At 47.8% G+C, this 15,036-nt stretch overlaps 1 protein-coding gene across 1 annotated transcript; it reads left to right on the top strand.

Moving 5' to 3' along the window:
* The first annotated feature begins 4,956 nt into the window (after positions 1-4,956).
* LOC309329986 (SLAM family member 9-like) lies at positions 4,957-14,576 on the top strand. The gene is made up of 4 exons (XM_081841355.1): positions 4,957-5,328; positions 6,671-6,994; positions 11,547-11,804; positions 13,790-14,576. Exons 1-4 carry the CDS (start codon positions 5,268-5,270, stop codon positions 13,978-13,980), a joined length of 834 nt encoding a protein of 277 aa, XP_081697481.1. The 5' UTR covers positions 4,957-5,267; the 3' UTR covers positions 13,981-14,576.
* The last annotated feature ends 460 nt before the right edge of the window (positions 14,577-15,036 follow it).

Genomic DNA, 15,036 nt, shown 5'->3' on the forward strand with positions numbered 1-15,036 from the left:
CTCCCTTGTTGTTGTTGTTGAGTCGTTTAGTTGTGTCCGCCTCTTGGTGACCCCCTGGACCAGAGCACGCCAGGCCCTCCTGTCTTCCACTGCCTCCCGCAGTTTGGTCAAACTCATGTTAGTAGCCTCAAGAACACCATCCAACCATCTCGTCCTCTGTCGTCCCCTTCTCCTTGTGCCCTCCATCTTTCCCAACATCAGGGTCTTTTCCAGGGAGTCTTCTCTTCTCATGAGGTGGCCAAAGTCTTGGAGCCTCAGCTTCAGGATCTGTCCTTCCAGTGAGCACTCAGGGCTGGTTTCCTTCAGAATGGAGAGGTTGGATCTTCTTGCAGTCCAGGGGACTCTCAAGAGTCTCCTCCAGCACCAGAATTCAAAAGCATCCATTCTTCGGTGATCAGCCTTCTTTATGGTCCAGCTCTCACTTCCATACATCACTACTGGGAAAACCAGAGCTTGAACTATACGGACCTTTGTTGGCAAGGTGATGTCTCTGCTTTTTAAGATGCTGTCTAGGTTTGCCATCTCCCTTTAGAGTAGACTAATCCACAAGGCTTACAACTAGAAGAGGGTGTTTTAAGCTCTCTCCGTTGGGTAGCTTAGCGAGGCTTAAGTTTTGCAGATCACAGCCGATGTCAGGCTGATAACAGCAACAGCAACACGCTTTCATCTGCCTGTCACAAGGAGGGTGCAGAACAACATGGGGGTTTGGATAAAAAGGCCTGCGAGGGCACCAATCCCACAAGTGCCCCCATAAGTAAGAGGACGGAGGCTGCCGCAATAGACCTCGAGCACCAACAACGTGCTCTGGTCCCTCGGCCGTTGAAAATACCCCCACCGGCATTTCCACATGGAAGGCAAAGAGCAGAAGCTGTGTCCCTTGCCAGGCGGTGCCTGATATTACACTCACATTTCTGTGAGCCCTGGGGACTCATTGCCACAAGATGTCGAGGTGGTTGATAGACCTGGGGAAGGATCGGCGGGGCAGGATTATCAATAGGGGAGATGTGAGGAGTTTGGGCTCAGCTCAGCTGGCAGAAGAGGGCTTTGCTTGGAGTTAAGGCAGATGGAGAGATGGGCTTTCAGATAATAATAATAATAATAATAATAATAATAATAATAATAATAATATTTATACCCCACCCATCTGGCTGAGTTTCTCAGGCAAGAAAGCAGCGACCTGATAAATGTTTGTAAAGGTAAAGGTAAAGGGACCCCTGACTGTTAGGTCCAGTCACAGACGACTCTGGGGTTGCAGCGCTCATCTCGCTCTATAGGCCAAGGGAGCTGGCGTTTGTCCGCAGACAGTTTTTCTGGGTCATGTGGCCCGCATGACTAAGCCACTTCTGGTGAACCAGAGCAGCGCGCGGAAACGCCGTTTACCTTCCCGCCTCAGCAGTACCTGTTTATCTACTTGCACTTTGACGTGCTTTTGAACTGCTAGGTTGGCAGGAGCAGGGACCGAGCAACGGGAGCTCACCCCGTCGCAGGGATTCGAACCGCCGACCTTCTGATCAGCAAGTCCTAGGCTCTGTGGTTTAACCCACAGCGCCACCCGCGTCCCGATAAATGTTTGTTAAACCCTTCCTCAGGCTTCTTCTCGTGTTCTTATGGAGCAGCATATTCCTCAAACGGCAACTTCTTTCCCAGCTGCTTTGGAGCCAAGGAAATCGCAAGCCCCCCCAACGGCCAGTGCTATAAGCCACAGATAGATGAGATAAGGAAAGGAGGGTTCTGCTTTGGCAGCCTTCCCAGCTTTGCAGCAGATAACCAAAGCCTCTCCTATCTGATTTTATTCTTTCAGTTGGGACCCAGGGCTCCCCACAATCGAGAAACAACAGCAATCGTTTAGCAGATTGGTAGCAGATCTGAGCAGCCCTCATCTGACCTGATAAGGTGAACAAGAGAGGAAGGTGCTTCACTGGCTCCATCTAGCTCAGTGTGGCTGACACTGACTGGCAGCAGCAGCTCTCCAAAGCTTCAGGCAGGAAACTTTTTCCTAGCCTTGTCCGGAGATCCCCTCAGGGGCTGAACTTCAGGCCTCCTGCTTGGAAAGGGCGGGGGCTGTACAGCTGAACCTCCCCGTAAGGACATCAGAAGAGCTGGGAACCCCAAAGCTCATCCAGTCCAACCCCTGCAATGCAGGAATCTCAGCTCAAGCATCCATGACAAATGGCCATCTGAGCTCTGCTTAAACACCTCCAAGGAAGGAGAGACCCCTTGGGGTTCCTGCCCCACTCTACAAGTCTATGATTCCTCAGACTTTTGATGATCACATTTAATTCTCATATATATATATATATATATATACACATTTTTTTTTAACATATCAGTTCCAACAGTCATACAACATAACTTCTCATCTTATACAATATTTTTAGACTTCCATCAACACCTCTGATGATTTTCCATTCTTTGTCACTTATTATGCATTTCTTAATTTCTATATAACATTTAATTATCCTTAACTAATAATTCTCCTCATTGTCTTTTTTGCAATATTTCAAATAATTCACCTTACAAAACTTATTGCAGAAAACTAACGCAATCTGTTCATCACAGTTACTTTTCAAATAGTTCATATATTTACTCCGGTCTTCTAAGAATCTCTGATCCCACAGGTTTCGAATCCTTCCTGTTAGTTTATCTAATTCTGCGTAGTCCATCAACTTAATCCTGCATTCTTCTTTCGTCAGTAGTTCTTCTTGCTTCCATTTTTGTGCCAATAATATTCTTGCTGCTGTTTTTGCATATAAAAACAACATACAATCCTGTCTATTAATATCATCTCCTACAATGCCAAGTAAAAATGCTTCTGGTTTCTTAATAAATGTATATTTCAACATCTTTTTCATCTCATTATATATCATTTCCCAGAAGTTATTCACTTTTTTACATTCCCACCACATATGATAAAAAGTTCCCTCCTTTTCTTTACAATTCCAACATTTATTACTTATTTTATACATTTTAGCTAATTTTACAGGGGTGATATACCACCTATACATCATGATCACATCTAATTCTTGAGAGGGAGGGGGATAATAATAATAATAATAATAATAATAATAATAATAATAATAATTTATTATTTATACCCCGCCCACTCTGGGCGGCTTCAAAAAATATATATATTAAAATACTGTACTACATCAAACATTAAAAGCCTCCCTAAACAGGGCCGCCTTCAGATGTCTTCTAAAAGTCTGGTACAGTAGTTATTTTTCTCTTTGACATCTGGTGGGAGGGCGTTCCACAGGGCGGGTGCCACTACCGAGAAGGCCCTCTGCCTGGTTCCCTGTAACTTGGCTTCTCGCAATGAGGGAACTGCCAGAAGGCCCTCGGATCTGGACCACAGCATCCGGGCAGAACGATGGGGGAGGAGACGCTCCTTCAGATATACTCCCTCCTCCACCTCTCATAATCTTCTCCTGATCAGCTGAGACAGTGGCTGCTTTGCATTCTTTGCCACCCTGCCTGCAGAGCGGGCCCATATCTTGATTTGGGGGGGGGCGGTTTCTTGTGGTGCAGAAAGGGGAGAATCACCCGAGCGAAGGGAGATCATGCGAAGGGAGATCATGCGCCACCTGGGCGAGATGCCAAGGCAGATTGGCAGAGCTCTCCTTATCTCTCTGCCAGGAAAGGTTGACAGTTGATGGCTTGTGGTCGCCTCATCATTGACTCACAAACTCCACTCTGGGGCGGGCAGCACTCTGGGGGGGAAACAAGCCTTTCGTCCAGCTGCCCGGCGTTATTGTCGCAAGGCTGACCGTTCGCCTGGCATTTTGGCTCAACACCTGTACCCAAAGTGGCCCATCCGAGTGGGCAGCTGGGTAGGACTGCAGATCCGAGTGCGGATTCTGCAGGCAGCAAAAACGTCTCTGGCAAATTATAGCCGGGATCAGCCTTTTTATGCTTCTCTGCCGCTTTGCATGAAAAGCCCCAAACGAACACATTTCGGTTTCAAGCCCTGCATCTTACTCTTCACAGAGCTACAATTCCCAGCGCCCTTAAACTACAGTTCCTGGGATTCATTGAGGAGCGAAATGTGTTTCCAGTGTGCTTCAGATGTGTGGTGTGCACACAACCTCACAACTGCCAGATGTCAAGCTGCTCATTGACATACCCCTTGCCCCTGTTACCGGAAAAATCTGAGGGCTCCCTTGGACAAAAGTAAAGACACCAACCAGAGTAAATTGAAGCAAATCAGCAGCCTGTAGGCTTGGTCTTTATTGAAGAAAGACTGTCGCGACAGGGTGCTCCCCTCACTTGCAGGTGAGAGAAAAGACACAGAAAAATGGTGTGCAAGACCTTATAAAAACTTTTGAAATTCCCCTCCTCTAGGTCTAGCCCACCCCCAGAAACATCATGCATACATTACAGAAAGGAGGGGTTGAGGGAGGAGTTGGTGGTAACCTGAGTGTCTTGTCACCTGGCTGGTTCCTCCTTTCCCCCCTCCCCATGAGTCACTTCCAGGAGACAAAGGGGAGTTTGCAGTTTCCTGCCCCCTGAGGGAAGAGCTGATCAGTGTCCTTTGTTCCAGTCCGTGCTGAATCCACTCCCATATGCAAGTTCTTTGTGATCTTGATTGTCTTCAAGATACGTCTGGGATCATCAGGGTTGGCATGGGCAGGGCTCCTGTGGATGTGCTGAGACGGTGAAGGGATTATGGCTGACCAGGACTAAGCCACCCCCCTTTGTTAGTTCTTGTCATATGGAGTAAAATAAAAATGGAACAGTGCAAATCCGATGTATGGTTGATTTTCTTATGAATTTATAACAGAAGTGTGGCGTATGTAGTGTGTGTGTGTGTGTGAAGTTTGTACAAACAGAATGATTGGGGTGGGGGGTTCCTGCTACACCCCCCCATGGCCCAGGAGTTTAGATCTGCCTCCAGAGCTCTCTCCAAGCCCCGTGGGCACCCAGGGGCCCCACCTAAGGACGTGGCGTCAGGCGAGGCTGCCTGCTGCTCCTTCATCCTCTGGAACCTCTCATCCTTCATTCTTCCGCTACACAGAACCAGCAAGGACGTCTTCTTGCACTTTCTGGAAGGTGTTCAGAGCCCAAAGGGAGGCCTCTGGCAACCCTGCGGTGCGGGACACGTGCCCCCAAGGGCCACCCTGGCTTCCTTGGCCTGAGCTTCAAGAAGGCAGGCAGGAGGAAGCCACTCCCCCCTTGCTTTGGGCCAGAAAGGGGAGGGAGAGGCGGCTGCCCCTCTGAGCATCCCAGGCTCCTCGCACATCAATCATCATCTCTCCAGAGAAGCTGGCATGGATCCCCTCGTGGTCTTCCTCCTCCTCCTCCTCCTCCTCTGCACCTTCCAAGCTGCAAGTGAGTAGAATCTGGGAGACTCTCAGTTAAATTCTCTCTCTCTGCTCCATCATGCAACACCCTAGCCTCTCTCTCTCTCTCTCTCTCTCTCTCTCTAAAAATATTTTTATTACAGTAGTTTTACATAAGGTTATACACAATAACTGTAACCATTCCAAAACAAAAATAGAAAAGGTTCTTTCAAACCTTCAGACCTCCTTCCCTCCCCCATGGGTTCCAATTCTAAAAAAATTATCTTTTTCTTTTTTCCTGCATCTTTTATCGTTATCCATCTATTATATATAGTAACCAAAGTTCATTTCACTTTACAAGTGTCACTGTATCTCTGCCAATGATTTCAACTGTCTACAGTGGTCTTTTTAGTATATTAAGAAGTTATTCCAATCTTTTAAGAATACGTAGGTCTTCCTGGTTTCTGATCTTTTCCATCAGTCTTGCCATTTCTGCATATTCCATCAGTTTGGTCGGCCACGCTCCTCGGGTTGGTACTTCTTTCCATCTCTGGGCTAGGAGCATTCTCGCTGCCATCGCTGCATACATAAACAGTCTTTTATTTTCTTTTGGTAGTTCCCCACCTCTTATATCTAACATAAAAGCCTCTCAGAGCCCAACTAAGTTTGTTCTTGGTATACACTTTCATGTGCTTGCAAATACCAAGAACAAACTTAGTTTATACCAAACACAAACTTAGTTGGTCTCTAAGGTGCTACTGGACAATTTTTTAATTTTTTTCTATATTTAGAAAATTCACTGTTTTTTTAACAAAAGTTTTCTTTTTTTAAAATAATATTTATTACTTTTAAAAGGAAAGAAGACAGAAGAGAAAAAACAAAAGAAAAAGAAAAAAAAGACAATACAATACAAGAAGAAGTTTTCTTCAAATTTTCTTATATCATATGTAACCCAAGGTACCACTGAGGTTATCGTATGTAACCCGAGGTACCACTGTATTTGTTTTTTATCCTATACAGTGGTACCTCAGGTTACAGACGCTTCAGGTTACAGACGCTTCAGGTTACAGACACTTCAGGTTACAGACTCTGCTAACCCAGAAATAGTACCTCTGGTTAAGAACTTTGATTCAGGCTGAGAACAGAAATTGTGCGGCGGCAGCGGGAGGCCCCATTAGCTAAAGTGGTGCTTCACCAAAGTGGTTAAGAACAGTTTCAGGTTAAGAACAGACCTCCAGAACGAATTAAGTTCTTAACCCGAGGTACCACCGTATTTTGGAAATGTACATCCAGGTTTTTCTTCCCAAGAGAGTGGGGCCCTAAGCTACAGCTTGTTTAGTTTATATGTAAATCCAGCACTGATCTTGCCCCTTCTTGGTTTGTTGCCCCAGGGCTGGATGACACAGCAGGGGTGAACCTCGTTGAAGGTTTTGGGGAGTCCATCACGTTGCCCCTGGAGATTCCTACCCAGAACATCTCCACGCTCTTCTTGAACTGGAAGTCTTTGTCAAGGAAGAAGGCACTGGCTCTGTGGACCCCCCAGCACTCCTTGTTTGTCATCGACGCCGAGTATTCTGGGAGAGTGAACTACTCTGAGAAGAACAATGTCTTGCAAATACGCAACTTGACCCTGGCAGACGGTGGACCCTATGAAGTCGTGATGGGAGTCGTCCCCCGCGAGACCATCTTAAAAAATTACACACTGTTCATATTTCGTAAGTTCTGAGGGCACAGCAAGGCTTCCTCGGGAGCCGTAGGATCGTAGAAATGTAGCGTTGGGTAGGAGTCCCAAGGGTCCAAACCCCCTGCAATGGGGGAGGGTCACTCCGAATGGGAGTTGCTATTTGTGGCATCAGTAGATCTTCAGGGAAATGTTGCCAGGAGGAGTAGTTTAGAGAAAAGTTGGTGTTAGAGAGATTCAGCTCATGGGTTGGAAAAATAAAGGGCATCATCAAGGATGTGGGGTCTGTATCTTGGGCTACAGAGACAGCCACTTGATTCGGGACTGGCAAAATAAAGTTCTTCATGCAGCACATACCGTATTTTTCGCTCCATAAGGCGCACCGGACCGTAAGATGCACCTAGTTTTTAGAGGAGGAAAATATTCTGAACGAAACAGTGGATGTATGATTTTTGTGGTTCATGCTGTTTCCACAGACATGTTATTTGACAGTGAGTTTGTGGTAGCCGAATGCAAAAATCCTGAGGATCCATGTGGATCCGTGCTTTGTAACCACGTTTTTGCACCATTGTGGCCCCACAAAACAGTGGGTGCCTGGTTTTTTGGTACAGGCTGTAGCCATGGACATGCTATGTGATCTGATGGTGAATTTGGGGTGACCCAATGCAAAAATCCTGAGGATCCATGGGTTTTTACCTCCCCCCTCCCAGGCAGCCTCCTTTATCTCTAGCGTCCCTTGTCTCCCTCCCCGATCTCTTGCCAATCAGCGGCTTTGTTTCAACACCCACTTCCCTCTTTCAAAAAAAAAAAAAAAAAAAAAAAGCATGATCTGCTTTTAGCCCCTGGGCAATTTGGCTCCAGGGACCACGACTTCGCTCCATAAGACACACAGACATTTCCCTTACTTTTTAGAAGGAAAAAAGTGTGTCTTATGGAGTGAAAAATATGGTAGTTAAAACTGTGGAACTCCCTTCCGCAGGAGGCAGTGATGGCTACCAAACTGGGTGGCTTTAAAAAGAGGATTGGGCAAATTCATGGAGGAGGAAAGGGCTATCGACGGCTACTAGCCAAAATGACTCTGCCCCACAGTTGGAGGCAGCGATGCTTCTGAACACCAGGTGCTGGAGATGGCAGGAGGGGCAAGGGCTCTTGTGCCCAGGTGCCACTTGCAGGTTTCCTAAAAGAGGCATCTGTTAGAAGAGGAGGCTGGACTTGAGGGCCCCCTTGGGCCTGATCTAGTTCTTATGGAACCTCAAGGTTCAGAATAAAAAAATTCCTTCCAGTAGCACCTTAAAGACCAACTAAGTCAGTTCTTGGTATGAGCTTTCGTGTGCATGCACACTTCTTCAGATACAAGAATGGTGTATCTGAAGAAGTGTGCATGCACACGAAAGCTCATACCTAGAACTGACTTAGTTGGTCTTTAAGGTGCTACTGGAAGGAATTTTTTTATTTTGTTTTGACTATGGCAGACCAACACGGCTACCTATCTGTAACTCAAGGTTCAGAGGCAGTCTATCTGGGTTCCTGGGTTCCTAGGGACATTTGGCCACTGTGATGGCAGGAACCTGCACTAGGTGGGCCACTGGCCTGATCCAGCAGGCTCTTCTCACGAGGCAAAATGTGCATGTACTATTATTTGGGGGAAGTGAGGAAGTATACTGTTTCCCCTTCCCAGTGCTCAATTTTTCCTTCCCCCCTCCACAAAAAATCCTGCGGATGAATCCAGGGCCAGCAGCAGCAACCCCTCTCCCAAAAAACGACACCCCTGCGTGCTGCAGGAAATAATAGCAATTCAGAGAAGCAATTAGCCGAAACAGTTGCATGATAACAGGAAAGGGGAACGGCCTGCAGTGTGATGCCTGGCTGCGTGTGAGCAAAACTATCTTGAAACAAGACTGCAGAGTCCAGGGCGTGATGAGAGGCTTTCCTCCCCTGCTGCTGACGGTTTCCTGCGAGGGGGGGGGGGCGGCTCAACTGCATCTCTCTTGATAAGAAACCAGCTTGCTCCTCTCAGAAACTCAGATCTCTTCTTCCACGAAGACGAGCTGAGTCAAACTTCCAGGATCTTGAGAGGAAGTGTGATAGGAATTTTATGGTCTTAGATATATAATAAATGTTCATAAATGTACCAACCAAGCACATACATAGATTAGCACAGGAAGACCGACCTGGAACCATTTTGATTCCTAAACTGACCAAATGTTTTTTCTGCAAGGTCAAAGTGGGAAACCTCCCATTGTCTTTTCCTTCACAAATCCTGTCTGAAGAAGTGTGCATGCACACAAAAGCTCATACCTAGAACTAACTTAGTTGGTCTTTAAGGTGCTACTGGAAGGAATTTTTTTATTTTGTCCTGTCTTAAGGGTATATCTGTGTTTGAATAGGGTGTGAGCCTGTGACCTGGCTCAGGAACTAAGTATTTATCATTACAAAAAACTGGCCAGGCTCCCCAGGAAATCCAATCAAGTAACCTGCCAGACAGGAGATAAACAACAACAGGAGAAAAACAATATTCAAATTTCTGTTTTAGACTGCCTTTTCTGTGATGTAGGTGTGATGTATCTGAGGGGTGGTCTTAGGCTACACCCCTTCTGTGATGTATGTATGATGTTTTTGGGGGTGGTCTTGATCTACAGGGTGGCAGTTTCAAAAGTCTTTATACGGCCTTGCGTGCCATTGTTCTGGGTTCCTCCTCCTCTCCTGCATGTGAGGGGAGCACCCTGTTGCAACAGATCAATAAAGATCAAGCTTACTAGCTGCTTTGCTTCTCAGTATTCTCTGGTTGGCCTCTGTTATTTTCTCCTATCAATAGGGAACCTATGTAAGGACTCTATATGGGCTCTTGGATACCCCATAAGGGAAAAGGACAATTTTTGTTTACAACAGATGGCGACCACGAAGGGACATTTGGTTACCCAGATTCTGGGAGCGAGGAAGGACTGGTGATCCAGCGCGCACCAGGCAGTTTGCCAGGAGGAATAACCAGTACTCCATTGATCCCAGGGTCTGGAAATAACTGGAGGTCCAGCGGGGTTAACCAGAGGAAGCAAAACTCTTTATTCGCCAGAACATCAAGGCTGTGGTTCACCTGGTGCAGCCTCCTGTCTTCACAGTGGCCAGCCAGTTGCCTCAAAGGGAAACCATTGTGCAGGATCCGAGTGAAAGAGCAGCTCTCCCCTCCTGCGGTTTTCAGAAGGGGGAATTTGGGAGCCTTGCTTCCTCCAACTGCAGAGGCGGAACAGAGCCCTCTCCCCCTCCATGAATGCCCCCATTATTCCTTTAAAGCCATCCAGCTCTGCCTCTCTTTCAAATCAGAACCAGTGAAGGCGGTGAAGGTCCTGTGTGAGTGTCTGGAGGCAGTTGGAGGATGGAGGGCAGCTAATGGATTGAGGTTGAATCCTGACAAGACAGAAGTACTGTTCTTGGGGGGGCAGGAGGCGGGTGGGTGTGGAGGACTCCCTGTTCCTGAATGGGGTAACTGTGCCCCTGAAGGACCAGGTGCGCAGCCTGGGAGTCATTCTGGACTCACAGCTGTCCATGGAGGCGCAGGTCAATTCTGTATCCAGGGCAGCTGTCTACCAACTCCACCTGGTACACAGGATGAGACCCTACCTGCCCGCGGACTGTCTTGCCAGAGTGGTGCATGCTCTGGTTATCTCCCGCTTGGACTACTGCAATGCACTCTATGTGGGGCTACCTTTGAAGGTGACCCAGAAACTACAACTAATCCAGAATGCGGCAGCCAGACTGGGGACTGGGAGCGGCAGTTGAGACCACATAACACCAGTCCTGAAAGATCTTCACTGGCTCCCAGTACGTTTCCGAGCGCAATTGAAAGTGTTGGTGCTGACCTTTAAAGCCCTAAACGGCCTTGGCCCAGTATACCTGAAGGAGCATCTCCACCCCCATTGTCCAGCCCAGACACTGAGGTCCAGATCCGAAGGCCTTCTGGCGGTCCCTCCCTGCAAGAAGTGAGATTACAGGGAACCAGGCAGAGGGCCTTCTCGGTGGTGGCGCCCGCCCTGTGGAACGCCCTCCCATCGGATGTCAAAGAGATAAACAACTACCAGACTTGTAGAAGACATTTGAAGGCAGTCCTGTTCAGGGAAGCTTTTAATGTTTAATAGACTATTGTGTTTTAATATTCTGGTGGAAGCCGCCCAGAGTGGCTGGGGTATAAATAATAAATTATTATTATTATTATTATTATTATTCTCAACCGTTCCTCATAAGGCTTTGTTTCCAGACCCTTGACCATCTCAGTCACGCTCCTCTGCACATGCTTACAGCTTTTCCATATCCTCCTCAAAGTGAGGAGCCCAGAACTGGACGCAGTCTTCCAGGTGGGGTCTGACCAAGGCAGAATACAGTAGTGCTATCACTTGATCTGGGCACTAGACGTCTGTTGATGCAGCCTAGAATAGCCTTAGCCTTTTTTGCTGCTTCAACACACGGTGGGCTCACTATGGCCAGATTCAGTCCCATAAAGGATTGGGGAGGGAGTAGAATGACATGCTTCTTCCTCTGCCCCCCAATTCTTGCCCATCTCCCACCCACCCCCACCTTTCCCTGCCCCTCTGCAGGCATCAACATCAGCAAAACGTGGTGGGAGATCAGCTCCTGCACTTTGTTCTGCGAGTTGGGGGCCGGGAAGATGGCCAACGTGACCTACAACTGGACTCTCACGGCGACGGGGGCCCCACTTTCCCAAAGCAGCCGACTCGACCTCGTCATGCACCCCACAGATGCGCATCAGTCCTACTCATGCGTCGCAAAGGCTCTTGGGGTCCAGGTGACATGGGACATCTCTCCCTACGAAGACTGTGGGGTCAAGGCTTCAGGTAAATGCCTTCAGGGAATCACAGAATCAAAGAACTGGAGAGTTGGGAGGGGATCCCGAGGGTCATCTAGACCAACCCCCTACGATGCAAGGGACACGGCAGAAGTTCCTAAAATAATGCCTGGCATGGAGAAAGCAGAGAGAGGAAAGGTTGGCTCCTTCTCTCCTAAAACTAGAATCCATGGGCAACCAAGGAAGTTGTCCATTGGCAGATTCAGGATGGATAATAAAATAATAATAATAATAATAATAATAATAATAATAATAAAAAATAATTTTATTTATATCCCACCCTCCCCAGCCGAAGCTGGGCTCAGAGCGGCTAACAACAATAAAAGTAGCACAGCATTCTAAAATCATTTCATTTTAAAATCAATTCAAATCAAATTAATGGCAACCATTGGGCTAGAGTTCTGTGAGGATCGCCAAAGGAGGGGGTCAGAATGTGCCTTGGCCAAAGGCCTGGTGGAAGAGCTCTGTCTTGCAGGAAAGATGTCAAGTTCTGCAAGACCCTAGTCTCTTGGGATAGAGTGTTCCACCAGATTGGGGCCACAGCCGAAAAAGCCCTGGCTCTGGTTGAGGCCAGCCTAACCTCTCTGTGGCCTTCAAGATGTTTTTGTTTGAAGACCGTAAGTTCCTCCGTGGGACATACCAGGAGAGGCGGTCCCGTATGTACGAGGGTCCTAGGCCGTGAAGGGCTTCAAAGGTTAAAACCAGCACCTTAAACCTGATCCTGTACTCCACCGGGAGCCAGTGCAGCTGGTATAGCGCTGGGTGAATGTGATCCCATGGCGGGGACCCCGTAAGGAGTCTCGCTACAGCATTCTGCACCCACTGGAGTTTCTGGGTCAGTCTCAAGGGCAGCCCCACGTAGAGCGAGTTACAATAATCAAGTCCGGAGGTGACCGTCGCGTGGATCACAATGGCTAGGTCAGGGCAAGAGAGGTAAGGCGCCAACTGCTTAGCTCCTTAGGATAAAAGAAAGTCTTTCTTCACAGCAGGACAGAGTTAACCTATGGAACTCCCTCCCACTGGACAGGAGGCAGCAATGGCCACCAACTTGGGTGGATTTAAAAGAGGACTGGGCAAATTCATGGAGGAGGAGAGGGCCATGGAGGGCTCCTGGCCACAACTGGAGGCAGCAGTGTTTCTGAATGCCGATTGCTAGAAATTGCAGGAGGGAGAGAGTTGCTCTTGTGCTCGGATCCTACCACTAAGCTTTCCTTTGGGGCACCTGGTGAGGAGGCTGGACTGGATGGGCCCCCTTCGGCCTGATCCGGCAGCAGCCAGGCTCTTCCTGTGTTCTTGTGGAAACTCCAGGTGCAGGAGCAGTCTATCCAATCCTAGGTCCTTAGGAGTATCCTGTCCCTGAGAAAATAGGATGCTGGGCAATAATAATAATAATAATAATAATAATAATAATAATAATAATAATAATTTATTATTTGTACCCCACCCATCTGGCTTGGCTTCCCCAGCCACTCTGGGTGGCTTCCAACAAAGATTAAAAATACATCAAAATGTCACACATTAAAAACTTCCCTGAACAAGGCTGCCTTCAGATGTTTTCTAAATGTCAGGTAGTTGTTTTTCTATTTAACACCTGGTGGGAGGGTGTTCCACAGGGCGGGCGCCACTACTGAGAAGGCCCTCTGCCTGGTTCCCTGTAACCTCACTTTTCTCAGAGAGGGACCCGCCAGAAGGCCCTCGGATCTGGACCTCAGTGTCTGGGCAGAACGATGGGGGTGGAGACGCTCCTTCAGGTATATTGGGCTGAGGCCTTTTAGGCTAGATGGGTCTGATCCTGCAGGCTCCTCCCATGTCCTTATATTTTTTTCCAGACGAGTTGCTGGTTTTAAGCCAATCCTTTGCCTCCTCTCTTTACACAGCACTTGGGAAAATTTGTGGTTTTGGGCTAAATAAGTTTATGCGATTTCCCAATAAACAAACATGAAACAATTATCTCTCTCCCTCTCTCTTCCGCAGGACTTTTCGTGGTGCTCTGCTACTGGGCTGCCAAAATCATCCTCACGCCCGTCCCCCTCTTCTTCCTCTATTATCATCACTTCAAGAAAGCCAAATCTGCACAATATACCCTCTCGAAGGAACGGACAGACGTGGACTACGAAGTCGTCCACTTTGAAGAAGCCAATTATGAAATGGACTACATAAATTAATGTCCACACGGAAACGATTCCTCTGAAAAGGCGAGGGCCAAGTTTGCCGCTGCTTCCCACCCGCCCCAAAGTCTCCAAACATTATTTCCAGTCTTCCGGGAGTCGGCAGCATTTGAGCTCAGTGAGGCTTCTTTCTCCCAGCTAAACAGTGTTAACGGAAAAATCCGAGGGCTCCCTTGGACAAAAACAAAGACACCAACCAGGATAACTTGGAGCAAAACAGCAGCCTGTAGGCTTGGCCTTTATTGGAAACTGTCGCGACAGGACTCCCACCCGCAACAAGATGAAGCAAAATGGAAGTCCAGAACAAAAGAAGACCCCAACTTTTATTAGTTACTAATCCCCCAAACTACACCCCTAAGACTACATCACAACTACATCACAAAAAGGAGGGGTTGAGGGAGGAGTTGTGGAGGTAACCTGAGTGTCTTGTCACCTGGCTGGTTCCCCCTTTCCCCCTCCCCATGAGTCACTTCCAGGAGACAAAGGGGAGTTGGCAGTTTCCTGCCCCCAGAGGGAAGATCTGATCATTGTCCTTTGTTCCAGTCCGTGCTGAATCCACTCCCATATGCAAGTTCTTTGTGATCTTGATGGTCTTCTGTGTAGGACAGGGTTGGCATAGCCATAACTGGGCAGGGCTCCTGTGGATGTGCTGGTATGGTGAAGGGATTATGGCCACCCTGTATCAAACCTTCCCCATTTTGTAATCCTTCCTTCATGGAGTAAAATAAAAGTGGAACGGTGCAGATCCGATGCATGGTTGATTTACTATGAATTTATAACAGAAACGTTGCTTATGTCTTGTGTGTGTGTGAGTGTATGTGTGTGTCGTGTTTGTACAAACTGAATTATTGGGGGGGGGGTTCCTGCAACAACAGGACCCCTCACTCTGCCAGTTTCGCCCTCAAGGCTACCTTTCAAGTCAGCTTGAAGGAAAGGGTCATAGAACTGAAGGTTTGGGGGTGGGGAACCCCAATGCCATCAGTCCAACCCCCTAGAATGCAGGAACCCAAGGCCCCAAGCACAGAGAATCTTTCTGAGACCTCAGTCACAGAA

Source organism: Podarcis erhardii (genome assembly GCF_964252035.2).
Source record: "Podarcis erhardii genome assembly, chromosome: 15".
Lineage (NCBI taxonomy): Eukaryota > Metazoa > Chordata > Lepidosauria > Squamata > Lacertidae > Podarcis > Podarcis erhardii.

Bases quoted from the DNA above. Each gene is read 5' to 3' on its own strand.
- LOC309329986 (XM_081841355.1), top strand. From the start codon at position 5,268: ATGGATCCCCTCGTGGTCTTCCTCCTCCTCCTCCTCCTCCTCTGCACC. The intron at 5,329-6,670 runs GTGAGTAGAATC...TTGTTGCCCCAG, and splicing joins CTGCACCTTCCAAGCTGCAA to GGCTGGATGACACAGCAGGG. The intron at 11,805-13,789 runs GTAAATGCCTTC...TCTCTTCCGCAG, and splicing joins CTGTGGGGTCAAGGCTTCAG to GACTTTTCGTGGTGCTCTGC.